A 22130-nucleotide genomic window follows, 5' to 3' on the forward strand; every position below is an offset into this window, starting at 1 on the left:
ATACAAATGATACCCAATTCAAAAAAAAAAAAAAACACATAAAAGAGCATTTAATGAAAGGAAAATTACTCTTGTACCCCTGTCTTTTCCCATTGTTAAACAGTTACCAGTTTTATTTTGTGAAGATTTTATTCATATGCAAGCATGTGTGTGTTTTCCCCACATATGATAGCATACTATATCTACGTATGTATCTTAAACAAGCAAACCTGATAGAACTTAGAGATCGGCTCACTTGACACTGTCAAGAGCTTCTTCATTGTTATCATGGCTACATAGTATTGCATTAAAAGGCGGTATTTAAAAAAATTTTTTAAAAAAAAAATTTTTTTTTTTTTAACGTTTATTTATTTTTGAGACAGAGAGAGACAGAGCATGAACGGGGGAGGGGCAGAGAGAGAGGGAGACACAGAATCGGAAGCAGGCTCCAGGCTCTGAGCCATCAGCCCAGAGCCTGACGCGGGGCTCGAACTCACGGGCTGTGAGATCGTGACCTGAGCCGAAGTCGGACGCTTAGCCAACTGAGCCACCCAGGCGCCCCAAAAAATTTTTTTTTAATGTTTATTTTTGAGAGAGCGAGTGTGTGAGCAGCGGAGGGGCAGAGAGAGAGGTAGACACAGAATCTAAAGCAGGCTCCAGGCTCTGAGCTGTCAGCATAGAGCCCAACACGGGCCTCGAACTCATGAAACATGAGATCATGACCCGAGATGAAGTCAGACACTTAACCGACTGAGGCACCCAGATGCCCCGAAAGGCAGTATTTTTTTTTTTTTTAAATGGAGAACTTTTCTTGAGGTGGGGACTGCAGTCAGAAAGAGATGTGACTCCAGCAGGCAGGCAAGAAAGAAGTGATATTCCTGGCTTTGATAATGGAAGGAGTCCACAAGCCAAGGAACGTGACTTTTAGGAATTGGAAAAGACAAGGAAATGGATCCTCTTCTGTACCCTGCTGAAAGGAGTGCAGTGCTGTCGGCACCTTAATTTTAGCCCAGTGATGCCCTCTGGACTTCCAGGGTGCAGAACTGTGTACACTGTGGTGTTGTAAGCCACTGATTTTAGTACTTTGTGATAATAAATACATGCTATACATTTTTTTCTGTCAATTTGTTGCTCTTTTTTTTACTATATTTATGGCATTTTTGCTGTGCAGGAATGTGTTTCGTATAGTTGAATTTATCCCTTTAGCTTTTAATGGCTTCTGGATCTTAGGCCTTTCCTACTGTAAGATTATTTTAAAACCTATTTCATTCTCATGCTTTTTTTTTTTTTTAATTTTTTTTTTTTTAACGTTTATTTGTTTTTGAGACAGAGAGAGACAGAGCATGCACAGGGGAGGGTCAGAGAGAGGGAGACATAAAATCTGAAACAGGCTCCAGGCTCTGAGCTGTCAGCACAGAGCCCAACGCAGGGCTCGAACTCACGGACCGCTAGATCATGACCTGAGCCGAAGTCGGCCGCTTAACCGACAGAGCCACCCAGGCGCCCCTCTCATGCTTTTATCTCATCATGAACTCTAGTATAAATGTTGGTTTCTTGTCTTCTACGTTCTGATTTCTTATTGACAATGAATATTTTTATACTTGAGCTCTTCTAACATAGGCCTAGAGTACTTCAGAAAATGAAATCATCTCATCATTGCTGGTAATTAAGGAATCGGGGAATTAACAGTAGTGGTTTCAGAAGGCAGGAGACAAAGTTAGGGTTTTAAACTACTTTGGTAGGTTGATAATACTATTCAGTGGAACCTAGAGTAGTTGATTCTAAAGGGATAGTTTGTGAGTACCTCTTCCCTTATCCTTTTTTGATTTTAGTTTTATTTTTCATTCTCCTGGAAGACTTCCCAGATGCCTGTGACTTCCTTAGAAGTGCTCCCATCATGCAGTATGAGGAAGATTTTGATACTTAGCTGTGGCTAACAATTCTTACTAAAAGTAAAAAGCTCCCTCCTGGGTTTATTATGCAAACCCCTCATAAATACAAAATGAGACAAATTTAGACAGTTTCAGATATCATAATGTCATAGAGTTGATTTAATATATTAAGGCCTTATAATAGTAACATTTATTGGGCACTTAACTATGAGCCAGATATGTGCTAAACACTTTACTTGCATTTCCTCATTTACTTTCCAAGTACTGTCATAGATGGTTATAACCCCCATTTACAGACCAGGAAAATGGGCATACATACATGGAGCTTAAGTAATTTAATTTGCTCAAGATTATAATTTTGAGGTGATGCAACTGCCTTTGGAATCCAGGAAGTCTGATTTGCTATTAAACACAGTGCTGTTAATTGCCATGTGATGCTTTGGATTGATGATTACTATGTGGAAAATAGTATTTGCTCCGAGTTTAAAGTTACCAATACAAAACAAGTAATTCAAGACCATTATCTTTATAATCAAACTCAACCTTTTATTTCATTGTCTGTAAAATGCTGAAATAACCTATCTCATTAGGATTGATGTAGTCCAGTTCTGTTACTTTGAGAGATTTTTAAAAACACAAACCAGAGCATTCTACTCCCTTGGCATTGTCACCCTGTGGTCTCTTCATTGTGATAAAATAGAGTACTAATTTTGAGCATGGTATGGAAGACCTGATACAGTAAGGTCCAGTGAGTTAACCTATTACTTGTCCTTAAACATGATGTACTTGTGTCATGCTCCCTCCATGGAGTGTCCTTAGTTTTTTTTCCACCCGATACACTGATATTCCAACCCCCCATCAAATATGAATATTAGTCATCTCCTATACTTTGCATTTTGTGGTAATATATCCCATTATTTATATTTCCCACTAAATTATGAGCTTCTAGGACGAGACCATAACTTTAAAATTTTATTTATGTATGAAGCACAGAAATAAATGCTCACTAGGTAAATGAATAGATGTAGTAATGAATAGAGTAGTAATGTGGTTATCTTCTGAATATCATCTGCATTTTTTTTATAGTTGAGAAAATAAGTACTTAATAGTGTGAAGTGCTGTATCATTCTAAATTATTTCTATTAAGTGCTTCCTTTTTTTCTTATATCCAGTCTCTGTAATAATGTTTAATATTTGGATGGTAATATTTACTTAAAATATACTCTTTAGGACAGAATGTTTTTTCACTGTAAATATCACTCTATGGAAAATATAAATTCTTATTGTACTGAACAAATCTTAAGGGATTCTAAGGTTTGTGGGGGGTTTTGTGTGTGTGTGTGTGTGTGTGTGTGTGTGTGTGAGAGAGAGAGAGAGAGAGAGAGTATTTTTGGCCATTTTGTTTGGTACTGTTGTAGTTAGGAATGGAAAATAGTTCTCTTTGTCTCCTGCATATGGATTGCTTTCATATCCTCAGGAAAGTCACCCTCATCTTTTGTATTAGTTTCTGGTTGCTACAGTGACAAATTACTACAAACTTAGTGGCTTTAAATAACACAATTTTATTATATTGTAGTGTGAAGGTTAGAAGTCCAAATAGATCTCACTGGGATAAAATCAAGGTATTGGTAGAGCTGCATTCCTATTGGAGGTTCTAGGGAATGCGTTTCCTTGCCTTTCCAGCTTCTAGAAGCCTGCATTCACTGTCTCCTGACCCCTTCTTCCATCTTTAAAGCCAAGCAGTATAACATCTTCAAATCTTTGATTCTGACCTCCTCTTCTGCCTCCCTTTTCCACTTTAATTGATCATCTAGTTTGATTTTTATTTTCCGGAATTCGTATATTTCATGTTCTTGGAAGTGTAGTAATTTTATGATTTGCTTAAGAGAGGATGATGTAACTCCACCTAACCAGCATTCAGTTGACTCATTTGTAAGGAAATAACACCTTCACAAATCTCTAAGTTATGGCCTAAAAATCTATTGCGGAGCAACTTTGCCCTTTAAATGGAATATTCTTTTTTTAAAAAAAATTTTTTTAAGTTTATTTATTTTGAGAGAGCAAGCAGAGGAGGGGCAGAGGGAGAGAGGGAGAGAGGGAGAGAGAATCCCAAGCAGGCTCCGCGCCATCAGCACAGAGCCCACTGTGGGGGTCGAACCCACGAACTGTGAGATCATGACTTGAGCCACAACCAAGAGTTGGATACCTAACCACCTGAGCCACCCAGGCACCCCAGACCAAATATTTTTTTTTTTTTTTTAATATATGAAATTTATTGTCAAATTGGTTTCCATACAACACCCAGTGCTCATCCCAAAAGGTGCCCTCCTCAATACCCATCACCCACCCTCCCCTCCCTCCCACCCCCCATCAACCCTCAGTTTGTTCTCAGTTTTTAGCAGTCTCTTATGCTTTGGCTCTCTCCCACTCTAACCTCTTTTTTTTTTTTTCCCCTTCCCCTCCCCCATGGGTTTCTGTTAAGTTTCTCAGGATCCACATAAGAGTGAAACCATATGGTATCTGTCTTTCTCTGTATGGCTTATTTCACTTAGCATCACACTCTCCAGTTCCATCCACGTTGCTACAAAAGGCCATATTTCATTCTTTCTCATTGCCACGTAGTATTCCATTGTGTATATAAACCACAATTTCTTTATCCATTCATCAGTTGATGGACATTCAGGCTCTTTCCATAATTTGGCTATTGTTGAGAGTGCTGCTATAAACATTGGGGTACAAGTGCCCCTATGCATCAGTACTCCTGTATCCCTTGGATAAATTCCTAGCAGTGCTATTGCTGGGTCATAGGGTAGGTCTATTTTTAATTTTCTGAGGAACCTCCACACTGCTTTCCAGAGCGGCTGCACCAATTTGCATTCCCACCAACAGTGCAAGAGGGTTCCCGTTTCTCCACATCCTCGCCAGCATCTATAGTCTCCTGATTTGCTCATTTTGGCCACTCTGACTGGCGTGAGGTGATATCTGAGTGTGGTTTTGATTTGTATTTCCCTGATAAGGAGCGACGCTGAACATCTTTTCATGTGCCTGTTGGCCATCCGGATGTCTTCTTTAGAGAAGTGTCTATTCATGTTTTCTGCCCATTTCTTCACTGGGTTATTTGCTTTTCGGGTGTGGAGTTTGGTGAGCTCTTTATAGATTTTGGATACTAGCCCTTTGTCCGATATGTCATTTGCAAATATCTTTTCCCATTCCGTTGGTTGCCTTTTAGTTTTGTTGGTTGTTTCCTTTGCTGTGCAGAAGCTTCATAAGGTCCCAGTAATTCACTTTTGCTTTTAATTCCCTTGTCTTTGGGGATGTGTCGAGGAAGAGATTGCTACGGCTGAGGTCAGAGAGGTCTTTTCCTGCTTTCTCCTCTAAGGTTTTGATGGTTTCCTGTCTCACATTCAGGTCCTTTATCCATTTTGAGTTTATTTTTGTGAATGGTGTGAGAAAGTGGTCTAGTTTCAACCTTCTGCATGTTGCTGTCCAGTTCTCCCAGCACCATTTGTTAAAGAGACTGTCTTTTTTCCATTGGATGTTCTTTCCTGCTTTGTCAAAGATGAGTTGGCCATACGTTTGTGGGTCTAGTTCTGGGGTTTCTATTCTATTCCATTGGTCTATGTGTCTGTTTTTGTGCCAATACCATGCTGTCTTGATGATGACAGCTTTGTAGTAGAGGCTAAAGTCTGGGATTGTGATGCCTCCTGCTTTTAGACCAAATATTCTTAATCTCAGCCTTGTGAACCTTTTCTTGGAAGGGACTCTGAATCTGCAAAATTGTATTCAAATGTGATTTTTTAGCCATATATATTTTCTTCAGGGGAGTTGGTTTGTAGTTTTGATCACAATTTCAGTAGTATCAGTAATCACCCTGATCCCTCAATTTGAGAACCATTACTATATAAAACAAACTGAATGACTTGTACAGTTCTGGCCTTTTCTCAGATCTGTTTCCTAAATGTAGACATTTCTTTTTTTTTTTTTTAACGTTTATTTATTTTTGAGACAGACAGAGCATGAATGGGGGAGGGTCAGAGAGAGAGGGAGACACAGAATCTGAAACAGGCTCCAGGCTCTGAGCAGTCAGCACAGAGCCTAACGCGGGGCTTGAACTCACGGACCGCGAGATCATGACCTGAGCCGAAGTCGGACGCTTAACCGACTGAGCCACCCAGGCGCCCCCTAAATGTAGACATTTCTAACTGCATATTGGTCATTCATAATGGTGTAGCTGACTGTTTTTAAACTTACCATTTCATTTTTTTTTTTTTTTACTGTTTATTTTTTAGAGACAGAGCATGAGCGGGGGAGGTGCAGAGGCAGAGAGGGAGACAGAATCCCAATTAGGCTCCAGGCTCTGACCTGTTAGCACAGAGCTCCACGCAGAGCTTGAATTCACAAACTGCAAGATCATGACCTGAGCTGAAGTCGGACACTTAACTGAGCCACTCAGGCGCCTCAAACTTACCATTTCTTTCTTTCTTTCTTTCTTTCTTTCTTTCTTTCTTTCTTTCTTTCTTTCTTTCTTTCTTTCTTCCTTCCTTCCTTCCTTCCTTCCTTCCTTCCTTCCTTCCTTCCTTCCTTTCTCTCTCTCTCTCTTTCTTTCTTTCTTTCTTTCTTTCTTTCTTTCTTTCTTTCTTTCTTTCTTATGCTTATTTATTTTTGAGAGAGAGACACAGTGTGAGCAGGGAAGGGACAAAGAGAGAGAGAGATAAAGAATCAGAAGCAGGCTCCAGGCTCCAAGCTGTCAGCACAGAGCCCGACACAGAGCTTGAACCCCTGAACTGTGAGATCATGACCTGAGCAGAAGTCGGACGCTTAACTGAGCTACCCAGGCGCCCCCTAAACTTACCATTTCTAAAATACTTTCCTTTTTTTGTCTGCCTTTTCTTCCTCTCTGTTTCTCACTCCTTTCTTCTCTACTGTCCCATCCTATTACACCTCTGTACTTCATTCTGAGAGCAGTTTGTTTCCATGGTCTTAAGTCTTTATTTGTAATTGTTTCTTTTATCTTTCTGCCAGAGACTGCATATTTGTTCTGTTTTTCTTTAGTAATAGTGTACCCTGTTTTTAGATGGGCACATGGTTGCCTGGAAATAAAGACTGCATTTCCTAGCTTATATGACAGGTATGCATGGTATTGTGACAAAGCAATAATCAGAATTGTCTATATAAATATGTTTATTAAGATACTTTAGTATGTAAAATTTGTTGTAATTTGTCAAAATTGTCTAAGTAAACCCTAGCCACAGTCTCCCCTTGTTATATATCTTTTTCTGTACTTTCAAGCTTTGTAAATGTATATTAAACATCCTCTTTAAGTAGGAGACTTCTTAGGTAAGGAATAAATGATGTATATTGGCAATATCCTTGTAATAATTTGGCAGTTTTTTTGGTGAAAATATAATTGAGCCCTGTTTTGAAGTAATGTTAAATATATAGGTGAAGTTAAAAAAAAAGAATAAAGCTACACCGGGAAGTATTAAAGCATGTAAAGGTAGGAATGTTTAGAGGTTGGGTTAAGTTTAGGAAAGGGATGGGTAAATTTTCTGGTACAAATCCATGCTAGACCAGAGTGGATCCTAGATACAAAAAGAAATTATAAAAGTAGGTCTCAATTCACCAGCACTATTACAGCAGCTTTGAAGACCTGGTCGCCATGTTCAGTGGAAACAAAACCATAAATAGCTGAGAAACAAAGACTAAATTGCATTTAATTTCTGGCCAGTGGTAGAAGACTAGTGTGGGCTATAATTCAGCAGATACATGAATATTTGCTCTGCCAGACATGTTGATTTTAAGCAGTTTTTTACTTTAGCAGAAAATAGAGAATTTTGTACACTTAAATGACTTTAAAAAGAAAAAGTTTTATCTCTTCAAAGGATGTAAGAGGTTTAAAACAGGTATGTATGATATCTTATAGAAAGTCACCAGCACAATTATAAAGGAAAAGAAATACATTTGACCATGGTAAAATAAAAGCTTTGTTGTTTGAAAGACATTAAAAAAATAAAAGAAGCCACAGATCAGAAGATAGTTATAATTCACATTAACTGACAAAGGATTAGCATCTGTAATATAAAGAATTTATGTAAGTCAATAGAAGAAAAACAACTGAGTTGAAAATTAGAGATGGTATAGAAAGAATGAAGAGAACAAGAAGACAGTTGGGTGCATGTATAATAGGCTTGGTAATAACAGAACAAGAGTATTCTACAAGGGAGAAAAGAAACTAAAAAAGAAGGACATTTTTAAGCCAAGGACATTTTGCTTATTAGACAGTTAAAACTATTAGGGCTTGTAGAATTTTCTGTAACTGTACCCCTGATTTGGTATGAAATATTTTTGCCAGTGTGCACATGTGAAAATGCAACCATAGTAGGCATTTACCACAAAATTCAATCAAGTATGACTTTAAAGTTATTCTGATTGGGTATAATACAGTACTGCTATTTTAGAAGAAACTATATGGATCAATATAAGAGAGGCAAAATTTATCTTCATGTTTGGTCTTCTTCTTTTGCCTTTAACTTTACTAAAATACCAGTTGAAAATTCTAGAAAATAAAGGTCATGGTGACTAAGAATTTTAGATAATTTAGAGCACTTACCTAACCACATCAATAAATCCTCCTGGCTTTCTCCAAAATAGACCCAATTCAGTCCATTCTTCTTGTGTTCATTATTATCACCCAAGGCCAATCCAACATTACTTCTCACCTGGACTTGTACATTAGTTGTTTAATTCACTGACTATGGCTGAAAGGATATATTTGATACAGTTCAGATGAGATCAGAGATTAGCAATTGAGATACAATTTAGATATTGAATAAAATAAAGGAAACCCAGCAATGTTTTACAATAAGAGCCTCTTCACTTCATTAGAGTGAAAGCTAGGCTGAAAGGTGGTTATTATGTAGTCCACTACCAAAAGGAAGAATAGAGCTTTAGTTTGAAGTATTTTAAAAAATTAAAGAACTAATTATTGTCAGATTTGACTTTTTTAGATCAGTCACAAGGGCCTTTCAACTAAGTATTAAAGAAGCTCAAGACTGAAATTGCTGCATTCTTACCAGTAAGAATAAATTGTCATTGTAAATGGCTGTTGTCTCAAACTGATAGACTAACAGATTACAAATACGGTACACACAGAGAGTAACCAACAAGTTCTTACATTTTAACTCCGTGATGGCAAATACGATTTTTCTTTATTTTCCACATTTACTAGAATGGGCTTCTATTGTTTACATAATCAGGGGAAAATGTTTATTACTGTTTCAAATGGAATAATACAATTTGGTTCCTTGCTCTAAGGCCATTTTTATCTAAGGAGGAGGTGACAAGTACAAATTTTATTGTGCTACACAGCAGATATGATAGTTTGTAAGAGCTGCCATTAGTCTTTAGGTGTAGATGCATATTTTAGACAAAAGAGTTGCTACTTTTATTTAGGTAATGAAGACATTTGAAGGCAAAGAGACTATGAGAATTAAAAGCACATGTGAAAAGATTAACCTTGGCAGGAAGGTCTAAAAAAAGAAAAACACCCTCCCCCCACCCCCCCAAAAAAACCCCCCACATAACCACCCCACACATTTATTGAACAACTTGAAAAAGTGTATGGTAAGTATTCTAGTCTTAGGTCTTGAAGTTGGAAGCTGAATTGTTAAATTATAAACTGATGAAGACTGTGGTATGGGGAGTACAGATTTATTGATATAAGTTTCTGGAATACTTTAAAGCTTGAAAGATCAGCTTGAATAGATAAGGGAAACAGTGACATATTTGGTATAGTTGAAAACATGAAATTTAAAAAAGTGTATATAAGGCAACCTTATTCTTCGACTGAAGAGATCTTTATTTTATCTGATTTTCCTAGGAAGGACAACACATCCCTTCTAGGTGGGACTTTATAAAGTAGAAAAAAAAAGGTAATTGGGGTGCCAAAGGAAATTATGTTAGGGCTATTTATTTATTTATTTATTTATTTACATTTTAGAGAAAAAGAGGGGGAGGAGTGAGGGTGGGGAGAGAGAAAATCTTAAGCAGCCTCCCTGTTGAGTGCCCCGTGACCCTGAGATCATGGATCTGAACTGAACTCAAGAGTTGGATGCTTATTTGACTGACCCACCCAGGCGCCCTGGGATACTTATTTTTTTAAAAAAATGTATTCATATATCATTAAAGAGAACATTCTAAAATTTTACAGCATCTTCAGTAAAGCCAAGATATACTTAAAATGTAAGTTCTATATTATGTTACTTTTAATTTATAAATAGTAATTATAAAATAATTTTTGAAGAAACAGAAATGAAGGAAAAATACCTAACTTCACCATCCTAAAATAACTACTTAGGGTTTTTATATTTTCTAATAATCTTTTTTACACACATTTTTATATTTTTAACGTATAAAATCTGTCTGAGAAGCATTATACATATATCTGAGAAGCATTATAGAAATTGTAAATGTAAGATTCAAAGATGAAAAAATAAGAGTTTATGCCCTAAAGAGGATAACTACTTGCATACTCTAAAGTCAAAGTATACCCTGAGCTTCAGAAGGGGTTGTCTCACAACTTGGGTTTTCTAAGTCTTGTGGAACCTAGGGTAAAATTCTTTAACTTCTCAGTTTGCTACATAATTACATAAGAAGGAAGAGTCAGGATCCTGTAGTAAAATAAATACTTAAATGCTTCTTGGGAATTTGAATTTGGGTTTTGACCCAAGTTCTACCTTTATGACTTCACTGAACTTCAAACATGTTGACCTTTAAATGATGAGTTCCGTTCAGAGACATTTAATCTGAACCTAATATGTCTAAATTATGTGCTGTGCTTCTGAGATATCCTTAGGATAAATTCTTGACAGACCAGATGACCTTTGTCTAGTATTGATTCTAGCCCTCCAAGCTGGTTCTCCGTGTAACAAGCTTCCCTGGCTTCTTGGTATCCATGTCATGATTATTTATAGTAGAGGCACTTGTTCTAGCCCATCCAAAGAGGAGAATTTCAATTTGCTACCCTCTGTTAGACCAAACTTTATGCCCTCATACGTCCTTTGACTAGTTCTCTGAGTTGAAGATTCGGAAGCATGGGACCCAGACAAGAACAGAGCCTCTCAATAACTGAATAATAAAAAGTTTAGAACAGTTGCTTATAAAGGTAAAGACTTGTAGCGCTTCCCTTAAAGAATTAGTTTGACTCCCAATAGTAGAGAATTATGGTTGTCTCTGTAAATTTTATTTTTTCTCAGGTCCTTCCTGGCTCTCAAGTACCAGGATGACTGCTACAATTTTAAATTCTTTGTTTTAGTAATAATAGTTAGTACTTATATATCGTTCCTTATGTATTAGGCACTATTTACATTTATTAAAGATGAATATAGTAACTGTCTTAAGGACACACAGCTAGTAAGTTGCTGAGCCAGGATCCAGCTTGTGACAGTTTGACTTTAGACTCCTCACTCAACCACAACACAGTGAAGCTTTAAAAGTTAGAGTTTTCTGACACAAGACTTGTGTCAAGAACATATAAAAACTTCTAAAAATCAATAATAAAAAACACCATAATAAAAAATAACCAAGGATGTAAAAAGTGGGTGACGTATAAATGGCCAATAGCCATATGAAAAGTTGTTCAATACAGCGAATCATCAGGGAAATTGATATTAAAACCACAGTGGGTTACCACTGCAAACTCACTACAATGAGTATAATTTAAAAGCGTGAAAACACCAAATGTTAGCAAGGATGTGGAGCAACTGAAATCATAGTACGTTACTCATGGGAATGTATAATGGTAACACCACCTTGGAAAAGTTTATTAGCTTCTTCTTTAGTTAAACGTACTGTCCTGTGATCCATCGGTTCCATTCCATAATAGAAATGAAAGCCTATGTCTACAAAAAGACTTGTACAAGAATAGTTGTATAACAGCTTTATTCATAATAGCCAACAGCTAGGAACAATCCAAGTGTCCATCAATACAAGAAAGTATGAATGAATTGTGATCTGTTCGTTCAGTGAGAGGCCTGTGTAGCAGTAAAAATGAACTGCTAATACAATAACATGAGTCAAATTAAGTCAGACAAAAAGGGTACAAATGGGGATTCTGTTTGATTACATGCATTTGAAGGCCGATAACAGGCAAAAGTAATGTATTTTTTAGAACTAGAACAGTGGTTCTGCTTATTTAGTGGTTAGGAGACTTCAGGGAATTTTCTGGAGTTATGACAGTGTTCTATATCTTGATTATTGTCTTGGTTAAATGTAGATGTGTACATTTGTCAGAAATTGTTGAAGATCTTATATTTAATATAGAAGATCTTATATTTAATCTTACAAATATAAGATACAGATCTTATATTTAAGATCTGTATGTTATAGTATATCTCAACAAAATAAATCTGCAAAGTTAAACAAAAGCTAGGGGGAGATTTCAGCCAATAACTAGGACAGCAGAAATGACACCTGGCAACATAACACTTAGAACATGCAAAGACATGAAGCAGCACAGAACTGTCACATAGAGCCTCAACTGAGATGCATAATAACCAACACACATTTAAGTTCTATTAATAAAAATTTTTTAAGTTTATTTATTTTGAGAGAGTATGAGAGGGAGAGAGAGAATATCAAGCAGGTTCCACGCTTATTGCAGAGCCCAATGAAGAGCTCAGTCTCACAACTGTGAGGTCATGACCTGAGCCAGAATCAAGAATCAGTTGCTAAACCAACTGAACCACCCAGGCACCCTTAATACAGTTTTCCAGGAAGTCATCAGGGTGTACTACTTTTAGAAAGGGTTTCACTACTAATTATTGTATTAAAAGTTTGGAACTAAAATGCTTAGATGTCAGTAGACTAGAATATTAGTATATGAAACATATTTCTTAGGTTTTATGTAAAGAACAGTTGTGGTTAATACTGGGAAATGATTCTGGCTAGAACTAGAGTGTGGTCTCTTTAGAGTAGAGTCTGCTAAAAAGAGGGCATGAAAAGTTTTTGGGCATGACTTTGCTTGATTAGTTGCTGAAACAGAACATTTGTCTTTATATGATTTGTCTGGTGTAGATTCCTAGTTAGAAGAACTAATAATCTAGAAATGTTAGATACTTAGAGATGTCACATTTTATGTACTAAAATATAGCAGTAATTTGTCCTGGTTGTTTTTTGCAGCAGGTGGAAAATAGACAAGTTTGATGGTGGCCTGTGTAGTTTGACAATATTTGTGTTTGGGGTCCTTTATAACTTGTTCCGTGACCATCAGATAGAGGTGCTGGAGGTACTCCAATGATGAATTGAAATAAGAGATCTGTAGTCTTTTATTGTAACATTGGGCTTCAAAATAAAGGTTAACCTTTTAAATTAGTTTGTGGGTTTTTTACCTCTTTCAAATAGATTACCTTGTGGACTATCATGGAAGTAGGAAACATATTAGTTACCACGCATTAACTAATGTGGTCTTTGGTTTCTCAAATAAGACTGACAGCTTGGCTTTTTCTTGTTTATGGAAAACCTAATTTCAAATCTTTGCATCTGTTTTAGTAATAGTTATGCACGAGTGCGAGCTGTGGTGATGACCCGGGATGACTCAAGTGGTGGATGGTTACCACTTGGAGGGAGTGGACTAAGCTGCGTCACTGTCTTCAAAGTCCCTCACCAGGAAGAGGATGGCTGCGCTGACTTTTTTATCCGTGGAGAGCGACTCAGGGACAAAATGGTAATGAATAATGTATCTGTTGATATAATTTTAAGGTTCTATAGATTGAATTATCTACTTAAAGTTTTGCTGAGTGTAACATTATTTATGAGAATTATTTTTGTCCTGCATCAGTGATTATGTTTCTAAGTTCTTTAAATGTTAAAGATAGTGAAATATGCCAACTGGGACTCATTAATATACATATGTTAGAAGGGAGCTGCAATTTTTAATTAGATTTAATGCAAAAGTTTTCATGAATAGTCCACACAGTTATTAAACTAAGTACACACTGCCTTTCCTTCTTTCCCACTCTTTCTTCCATAGACTGGTGGTTGACAAACTAAAATGCACAGGGAATATCCAGGCCTGCTATGTATTTGTATGGCCCATGAGTTCAAAATGGTTTTAACATTTTTTTAAAGTTTATTTTTGTTTATTTTGAGTGAGAGATAGAGAGCAAGCAGGGGAGGGGCAGAGAAAGGGGGCGAGAGAGAATCGCAAGCAGGCTCCACACTGTCAGTGCAGAGCCTGATACAGGGCCCATACTCAAAAAACCATGAGTCAAAGTCAAGAGTTGAATGCTTAACTGACTGAGCCACCCGGGTGCCCCTGGTTTTTACATTTTTAATGACTGAAAAAAAATTGAAGAAGAGTAATCATTTTGTGACACATGATAATTATATAAAATTCAAATTTAAGTATCCGAAAGTGAAGTTTTATTGGAACATAGCCTAGCTCATTCATTTACATTTGTCTATGACTGCTTTCATATTACAATGACAAAATTGAACAGTTGCAGCAGAGAGCATAAGTATCTCGACCCTTACAGAATATTTTACTGGCTCCTACTCTGGACTCTTTTCTCAGGTTCTTTCTCTTCATTCTCTATTAATCTAGTTACCCTAGGCACATAAGACTACCTGGTTGCCAGCCTTGATTTTAATACTACATCTTCCGCGCAGATGAATGTTTTCTTACATCTGTGTATTTTAAAATTTGAATCTCAACTTTGATAATGTTAGATATTTATTCTCTTTTAATTGGTGTGGAAAGCTCTTTCTCCTTTGTTCGTTTGTGAGCCAGAAAACAACTGCAGTTGTATCTGAGAAGCTGAGTAATGTTAATGTCATTTCTGTATCAAGCAAAAGGAAAGCATATACTTAGAAGCAAAATGAGAATAAAATGCCAAAAATTTCCAAGACTCTTGAAAATAACTTGAGTTCCCTTTAAATATGTAATTGTGGACTGTTTTGTGAGCCCATTTAGCATCAATAATGTTATCTCTCTTGAGAATGTGTTTTAAGTTCCAAATAATTCTTTCATACATGAACGTTTTGAATAAATCTACTTTTAATTTTGGTTTCTGGATATTTTTTACTACTAAAATATTTTAGTAATTTAGAGAGTTGCCTAACTTGTCTGTGCCCCAGTTTCTGCCTCAGTTAAATGGTGAGTTACCCTAAATCTTCTTGAAAGCCTTCCAACTCTAGTTTTTTGAGTTTATGATTCACATTCCTGACTGTGTATCTCAATTAACCGGAATGTGGTTTAAGGATTGTAGGAAACCCCAGTTGAAGTCATCAGTGTATATAGTAAATTTAACATGTCCTCTCTAAAAGTTTAAATATTTAAAAGTGGTTTGTTTTTACTTTGGATAAGATGGTAGATGGCATATACTAATGCGTATTTAAAATAAGCCTTGTAAACTTCTATGAAAGAGGCTTTGGTGACCTGTCCTGGAGTTTATGCTTCTTGTCTGAGCTAATGATAACTGAGGGATGTTGTTGGAAGAGAAGTTGTAGATTTTAGGAACTGAGTGAGGTAGTGAAGATTTAAGACATGTTTTAATAGTAAAGATAGAAAAAGAGAAGACAAGTCAAAGGTGGAGAAAAAATTGGAGAAAAAAGTTTGCTAGAAAAAGCATGAAACAAGGAAAAGATGACCTAGATGTAAGATAGAGAAAAGATATCTCAGAGTGAAACAGAATATTAGTTACATTAATGAAGATGGACAGTTTACGATAATTAAATACGAGACCAGATCTACGTAACTAGGAGTGAAGCTGGTCAGAGATCGCTCAGATTAATGGATTAGGTGGTTGCTGAGAGTGTTGCTTTGACAGAAAGCTAGTGAGAATAAAACTGGGATTCAGAAAGAACACAAACTTATTTCCTTATGTTAGGACTTAATTTGAGTGCCTGAGTCCTAGGGTATAGAATCTTAATGGACTAACAAGAAAATAGGTTTTTCTGATAGCAGCACTAACCTAGGATTCAGAACATCTGTTGTTTTACCTAATCATTTCACCTAGAGGAAACTTGTTATTTGTGAGACAGGGATGATAAATATACCTCTATGTAGACACGAAAGAAAAATTACTTTTCAGTTGGAGGGTTGCCATTTGTCCTTTGGGATTAGCTATAGTAAAGAGTTTTAGGTTATGGGACTTGTATGATCAAAAACAGAGGCAATAATGCATGGTTATACGTTGAAAATAGCAAAATCTTTTGGAATCTCAAGACAAATGGGACAGAGAATTGAAGTAAGTAGATTATTTGGCCCCCTCTCCTGGGTAGTACACATCTGACCAAGATCCTTCTGAAGCTATGTATTTTTTCATTATCACTGCATTTGGGGATCATTAATGTCCATATCTGTAGATACTTTTATTGATTGGTTTTATTTTAATGCATTTTTCTGGGTTCTAGTTTCATGCTCTAAAGAAGTAGTACCTTATGACTGTTGAGTCTGTAAGTTTGCAAAATTCTTCCCAAGTTAATAGTTCTTTTTTAAATCCTTCTTGGTAAGTAAACTACATGTTACTGTTGTCTTTATGCAACAGTTAATCATATAAAAGATATTTGGTAAAAACTGTTCTGTACCCATTTTTTATATGGTTCACATCTTAGCATCTTCTACTTTGGATGAATTTTAGTAGGTCAGAATACTGGTAACAATAGTGAAGAAGATAGCTTGTCTCAAGCGTAAAAGTACTCCCGTAGGAGATTTTTTCCAGGCTTTGATTTACAATGACTTGTACTAAAAATGTCTTCTTGTACTTCTCAAAGAGTTATATTTCACTTTTTTTTTTTCCTACACAAGAAAAAGGGAGCACAAATAAAGAGTAGGCTGATTGGGATTTTTTCAGGAAGGAAATATTTTGTGTATTTAGGTCAGTACCACTTCATTGGTTCATTCATTTCATTCAGAGAGATCAGAAATTATTTCCTATTTTTTTTAAGTTTACAGTATAGTGTAATACTGGTTTCAGGAGTAGAATTTTGTGATTCATCACTTACATATAGTACCCAGTGCTCAACAGAAGTGCCTTCCTTAATACCCATCACCAATTTAGCCTATCCTCTGCCCACCTCCCTCCATCATCCCTCAGCTTGTTCTCTATAATTAAGAGTCTCTTATGGTTTGCTTCCTTCTCTTTTTGTTTTTCCCTTCCCCTGTGTTCATCTGTTTTGTTTAAGTTCCACATATGAGTGAAATCATATGGTATTTGTTTTACTCTGACTTAAATTATTTCCTATAATGCTTACCTATAACTTGCCTGTGTTTATAATGCTTACAAAGGTAGAATTTCTCAGGCTACCCTTTGATACCCTGAATTAAGCTTCTCCACCTGTGTGCTGTGCATGACTAGGTAAAAGTGGCAGGAGCTTCCAGGCTGCTTGCTTCTTCACCACCAGCAGCTCCTCATCTTCCCTTGTTGCCTTACAAATGTTATTTTTCAGGGCGCCTGGGTGTCTCTGTCGGTTAAGCCGCTGACTTTGGCTCAGGTCATGATCTTGCGGTTTGTGAATTCGGGCCCCGCGTCGGGCTCCGTGCTGACAGCTCAGAGCCTGGAGCCTGCTTCAGATTCTGTGTCTCCCTCTCTCTGCTCCTCCTCATACCCTGTATCTCTCTCTCTCTCTCTCTCTCTCTCTCTCTCTCGCTCTCGCTCTCTCTCTCTCTCTCTCTCTCCCTCTCCAAAAATAAAGATTAAAAAACAACAACAACAAAAAACAAATGTTATTTTTCTAAGTATGCCTAAGGAAAAAGTTGGAAAGTTCTGTTCTACATTGACTTTCATACTTTATTGGTGATTGAGAATACATTCAAAAGAAGCACTAGGCTTCGGTGCTGTAGTCTAAGATAATGAAGGTATTATTTCTCCCAGACACTTGGGGATGGATGGAATAGTATTTGGCAATGATGGATTCTCAGAACTGCTTTTTCCATTTATGTGAATTGTATCTTCCATTTCTTCCTAAATTTTGATTTCTTCAAGACAGGTTAGTGGTATCTTGGATCACGTTTTTTAAAATACCGACTAAAATTCAACTGTTAATTTGTATAGATAATCCTCACTGTGGAGCTTCACATTTCCCGTGATAGAAGCTTTCTCTTTGCATTCAGTTTTCAATAGATATAGTGACCCTTCTCTGTTAGTTTCACACTTCTGTTTCATAGGTAAACATTTTTACAGAGTATTTACCGTATGTATAGATTATATTATTTGATTGTTTTTAGCTGAATTGCATGTGATATTTAAATTGGAATACTGAATTCAAATATACCTTTAGAATCTTTATAAGTACCTGAATAAACTGTCAGTAATAATATTTAATATTTGCTAAAATATTTATCATTAAACACGGTTTTTTTTTTTTAATTTTTTTTTTTTAAACATTTATTTATTTTTGAGACAGAGAGAGACAGAGCATGAACGGGGGGAGGGCCAGAGAGAGAGGGAGACACAGAATCTGAAGCAGGCTCCAGGCTCTGAGCTGTCAGCACAGAGCCCGACGCGGGGCTCGAACTCACGGACCGTGAGATCGTGACCTGAGCGAAGTCGGACGCTCAACCGACTGAGCCACCCAGGCGCCCCTAAACACGGTTTTTAATTGCCATGGGATTTTTAATTAGCTATTCTTTTTTTTTTTTTTTTAATTTTTTTTTTCAACGTTTATTTATTTTTGGGTGGGACAGAGAGTGACAGAGCATGAACGGGGGAGGGGCAGAGAGAGAGGGAGACACAGAATCGGAAACAGGCTCCAGGCTCTGAGCCATCAGCCCAGAGCCCGACGCGGGGCTCGAACTCCCGGACCGAGAGACCGTGACCTGGCTGAAGTCGGACGCTTAACCGACTGCGCCACCCAGGCGCCCCTTAATTAGCTATTCTTAAGTTTATGTGGTAAATAATAAAAATACTATAAAGTTACTAGTTTCAAGCTGTAACACTGCTGAAAGCATGTGATGTACAAAGATATAACAAGAAATAGGGTAGGCTGTATAGAAAGGTAAAGTAGGACATCTGGATTACCTAAAACATTCTGTGGAAACAAGAAAAAGGCACTGTTATCAAAGTGCTGTATCAAAGCAAAGTTAGAAGATAGATACCTTATAAACAGTGACAAAGGTAATATTAAAAAGAGGAAAGGAGAAATAGAAACATTTCAGGTTTTAAGAATTCATCAGAGACTTAAGGAATTGTTGTTTGAATTAATAAGTTACTAGGTTTTGGATAAAAATGGTTGTAAAAATGAAAATGCCTATAAGATAATGATTCTCTTGTTTAAAAAGACATTGATAAATTGGGGTTTCTTTACTAGAGCCTAAAACAAGATTTTAGAGTATTTGTTTCCTAGGAAGAAAATAAAGTAGTTATGACACAGCAGGGGATTTTTAAAAATGAGACTTACCCACTCTGCACCATTGGAAACCTTGGAAGATCAGGTCTCATCTTTCTACCTTGGATTGAACTTTATAAAAGTACAGAGCAATTTTCTGCTTAGCTTTGCCCACTGTGCACCTCTGTGAATTATTCCATTATGAAACCTCCGTCCTTGTACAGAACTTCTCCTCCACTGAAAACCCATTGCATTAACAAGCTTTCCCCTGAGGATTCAGCAGCTCAGTCTCTTGAAAGATACTGGTTCTATTCACCATAATATCACAGAGTTAGAAAGTGCCAGTGGGAGTAGAGATGGTTCAGCATTTTTACTGTTCTGTATTCCCCTTACAGAATATTCTGTCAGCCATGTATTTAAGTGCTGCTGATGACACAGTACCACTCAGCTCACTGCCCTCTAGCTCATTGTCCTCTGTCCAGTGTAGCAGTTCCTTCCCTTAGCCAACCTTTCCACATCTGAGCCTCGTCATCATTCTTGGCTGCTTTCCTTTGCATAGTCTTGACCTTCTGGTCTTCATTTCAGCAGCCTACTTTCTGGGTCTGGTTCTTACTCAAAACCGTTCTATTTGAGGAATTTTACAATTAACTGTCGTTTCTGTTGGATTCCCCTTTTCTTGCTCTTACAGTGTCATGCTTTTTCTATCACTTTATACCTCTGATTTTTCTCCCATTTTCACTAGACTCCTTTGGGCTTTAGTATCTTTCTTACTATTTTCCTTTGTAATCCGATCTAAATTTTTCTTGTCAGTCATTCAAACCACTCTCATTCATATTTCAGTAGCCAATATATGCTGAGTTTTGGCTTAATCAATCCTACATTATTAAAAGGGAATATTCCCTTTTTAAAAGTGAGTCTTTTGTATAACATATTTCTTGAGTGGTACTCAGTGTGCTGGACACTGTTCTAGGCACTGGGGATATGTAAATGAACAAAGAAGTCCTAGTTTTTAAGGCAGCGTACCTTCTGGTGAGGGACGAAGAAATAGTATAATAAATAAGTGAAGTACATAATATGCAAGAGAGTTCTAAGTGCTAAGGGGAAAAATAAAACAGGGAAAGAGAGATAGGGAGTATTTTGTAGGAAGTATGTTAAAGTTTTAGATTGAATAACCAAGGAAGATGTTAGTGAGAAAAGGTAGGTAACATTTGAGTAAAGGTTTCTATTTGAATAAGGCCTTATATTTAAAATTAAAACAATTTCTTTTTTAATGTTTGTTTATTTTTGAGAGAGAGACAGAGAGGAGTAGGGGAAGGGCAGAGAGAGAGGAAGACAGAATCTGAAGCAGGCTCCAGGCTCTGAGCTGTCAGCACAGAGCCCAATGTGGGGCTCAAACCCATAAACAGATCATGATCTGAGCTGAAGTCGATCGCTCGACTGACTGAGCCACCCAGGTACCCCGAAAATTTTTATATTGTAGAGAGAGCGTGAATGTGAGTCAGGGAGAGGGGCAGAGAGAGAGAGAGAGAGAGAAAGAATATATATATATTATTTATTTTGAGAGAGCAAGAGCAAGCAGGGGAGGGGCAGAGAGAGAGTCCCAAGCAGAGAATCTGTGCTGTCAGCACAGAGCCGAACACGGGGGTTCCCGCTCATGAACCATGACATCATGACCTCAGCTGAAGCCAGATGCTTAACTGGCTGAACCACCCAGGCACCCCAAGGCCTTATATTTTAGTTTATATGTTTGGACTTTCAAATCTTGAGTGTCATTAAGGTAGAATGAATCTGTATTTTTGGCTAAGTTTTTAAGCTACGCTATGTAAGATTTTGGGCTTTTTGTGGATTTGGAGAATGGTATCATTGTGCAGCAATAGCAGTCATAAACCTAGGAGTTAGTGATTCTTCCATTTATTCAAACAAGTGTTCTTTGGTTTTGATTCTGTTTCATCCTTTTCATCTCTACTTACCTTCTATCTGTCCTGTATTACTGCAGATAAAGACCTAATATTTTTTCATGGCCCAGTTTTACCTAACTTCTCTAGCTTCTGTATTGCTTATCATACTGAACTTTCTAAAACCTGGGTCTAATATTTCTTTAGTAGTTTCCAGAAATTTCCTAGATACAATTCTGTCTCTTTATTTCAACACAGAAGAACTTATAATCTGGTCACTGCTTCTTTTTGGTCTTGAATTCATCTGCCTGTTTCCCAAAGCAGTCCTTTCCATGATGTTGCCTTGCTGAGTTTTTTATTTGTGATTCACCAAAAGCATGCATTGAATTTATGGAAATGCCTTCCCCTCTTTTACATTTACTAAATAATTATAAAGATAGCATGTTAAGAGTTTATGTGGAATAGAGAACGTAGGCCGACAGCTTCCTAGTCTTGAGGAAATGATAATGGCAGGAACATTTCCTTTGTATTGTCACAGGTAAGTCACAAATGGAAAAATAGGAAAATTGAGTTAGAGAAAGCAACTTGGGCAATAGTTTTCCTGGAACTGGAAGAAATGCTAATAATGCTAATAATGATAACATTCATGTAGTCCAAAATTACCAATTCATTTTGTCAATCCATTGAAAAGGTAATAAATTGTACTGTTAATGGCTTTTCTGTACATCCATGAATTCTGTGACTTTGTCCCAGCAGTTGTATTGCAACAGTTAATTCTTTAATATTGCCAATATTCCCTGAAAAGGAAAAAACCTGCCTGTTACCATTTCTTTTCTCTTTCTTCTGGAGCCATGTGATAGCTGTTTCTTGAAAATTAAGATTTGGAGTATGTCCCATATCACCATTCTGGTTGCTTTTATTTTGTTTTCTCAGAAAACTTCAGCTTAACACTTGCTTTAGCATTTCTTTAGTGACTATACTATACTTTCTCGTTATTATTCAGTTATTAGTTTCATTTTTTTTTTTTAAGTGTATTAGT

At 36.9% G+C, this 22130-nt stretch overlaps 1 protein-coding gene across 3 annotated transcripts in view; it reads left to right on the plus strand.

The window, feature by feature from the left end:
* Positions 1-22130, plus strand: part of SPRED1 (sprouty related EVH1 domain containing 1) — a 144237-nt gene that overhangs the window by 55158 nt on the left and 66949 nt on the right. For 2 of the 3 annotated variants that reach the window (XM_086710330.1, XM_086710331.1), the window contains exon 2: positions 13419-13593. In XM_086710330.1, coding sequence (XP_086566456.1) covers positions 13419-13593 — 175 coding nt within the window. Of the gene's footprint in view, positions 1-13365; positions 13594-22130 lie in introns of those variants that run through there. The other variant, XM_025919246.2, reaches the window with a different exon arrangement.

The sequence above is a fragment of the Puma concolor genome, chromosome B3, assembly GCF_028749965.1.
Source record: "Puma concolor isolate L17-30 chromosome B3, mPumCon1.1.hap2, whole genome shotgun sequence".
Classification (NCBI taxonomy): domain Eukaryota; kingdom Metazoa; phylum Chordata; class Mammalia; order Carnivora; family Felidae; genus Puma; species Puma concolor.